The following is an 884-nucleotide window of genomic DNA, read 5'->3' as shown; positions in this document are numbered from 1 at the left end:
CGGCCGCTCGCGCCGCGGCTCGTCGCGGTCGCGGGCCGGGTCGCCGCGGCCCGGGTCGCCGGGGCCCCGGTCGCGGCGGTCGAAGCTCCGGCTCCGGGGGCGCTCGTCGTCGCGGCCGGGCCGCCAGCGCCGGCCGGCGCTCGGGCTCCGGCTCGGCGTCCGCGAGCCGGGCCGCCAGCGGCCGCCCGGCGGCGACCGCCGGTCGTAGCCGCCCGGCGACCGGCTCCGGGGCCGCTTCCGCGCCATCCGCTCCGCCGGCCGCTCGGGCCGCTTGCTCCGCGGGTTGAGCCGGAACCGGCGCCGCGTGTCCGGGATCGTCGCGCCGTTGAGCTCCTCGAAGGCGCGCGTCGCCTCGGCCTCGCTCTCGAAGGTCACGAAGGCGTAGAGCGTCGGGCGGTCCGCGCGCGGGTCGTAGGGCCGGTAGGCCGTCACGGCCCCGAAGCCCTCGAAGAGGTCGGCGATGAAGGCCTCGTCCCACTCGAAGGCCAGGTCGCCCATCCACAGCGTCTTCTCCGGGTCCTCGCGCGGCCGCTCGCCGTTGGTGGTGGTCTCCGCCATGGTGTGTTGCGGCTCTACAAGGCGCGAAAGCTACGGCGCATGCGCGACGGCGAGGCCTGCGGCAGATCTTCAGCATGCTCAGCTACCTTCAAGGTGCTTTTTTCGTGCTTTAGGCACGACGACCTCTACTACGGACGCGCGACCTACTTACCCTCCAGCCGCCGCTTCTCCCGGGCCAGCGTCGCCGCCGACTTGTAGCGGCTCTCGTTGTACTGCCCCATGACGGGGCAGACGTTCGCCGCCTTCGCGAGCGACAGCGCCGTGAAGAACCACGGCCCTGGCGATTTCTCGGCCGCCGGGATGAGATCCGGGGAGCGAGGATCCGG

At 74.1% G+C, this 884-nt stretch overlaps 1 protein-coding gene across 1 annotated transcript; it reads right to left on the bottom strand.

Moving 5' to 3' along the window:
• Positions 1 to 196: 196 nt before the first annotated feature.
• On the bottom strand, positions 197 to 558 carry AURANDRAFT_69134 (hypothetical protein; the record flags this gene model as incomplete). The annotated part of the gene is made up of 1 exon (XM_009044886.1): positions 197 to 558. A coding segment is annotated over one exon (362 nt), but the record flags the coding sequence as incomplete, so codon positions are not given.
• Between the last annotated feature and the right edge of the window lie 326 nt (positions 559 to 884).

This window comes from Aureococcus anophagefferens (assembly GCF_000186865.1).
Source record: "Aureococcus anophagefferens unplaced genomic scaffold AURANscaffold_978, whole genome shotgun sequence".
Classification (NCBI taxonomy): domain Eukaryota; class Pelagophyceae; order Pelagomonadales; family Pelagomonadaceae; genus Aureococcus; species Aureococcus anophagefferens.
The sequence above is the reverse complement of the archived record's forward strand: the minus strand, read 5'-3'. Positions and strand labels throughout refer to the sequence as shown.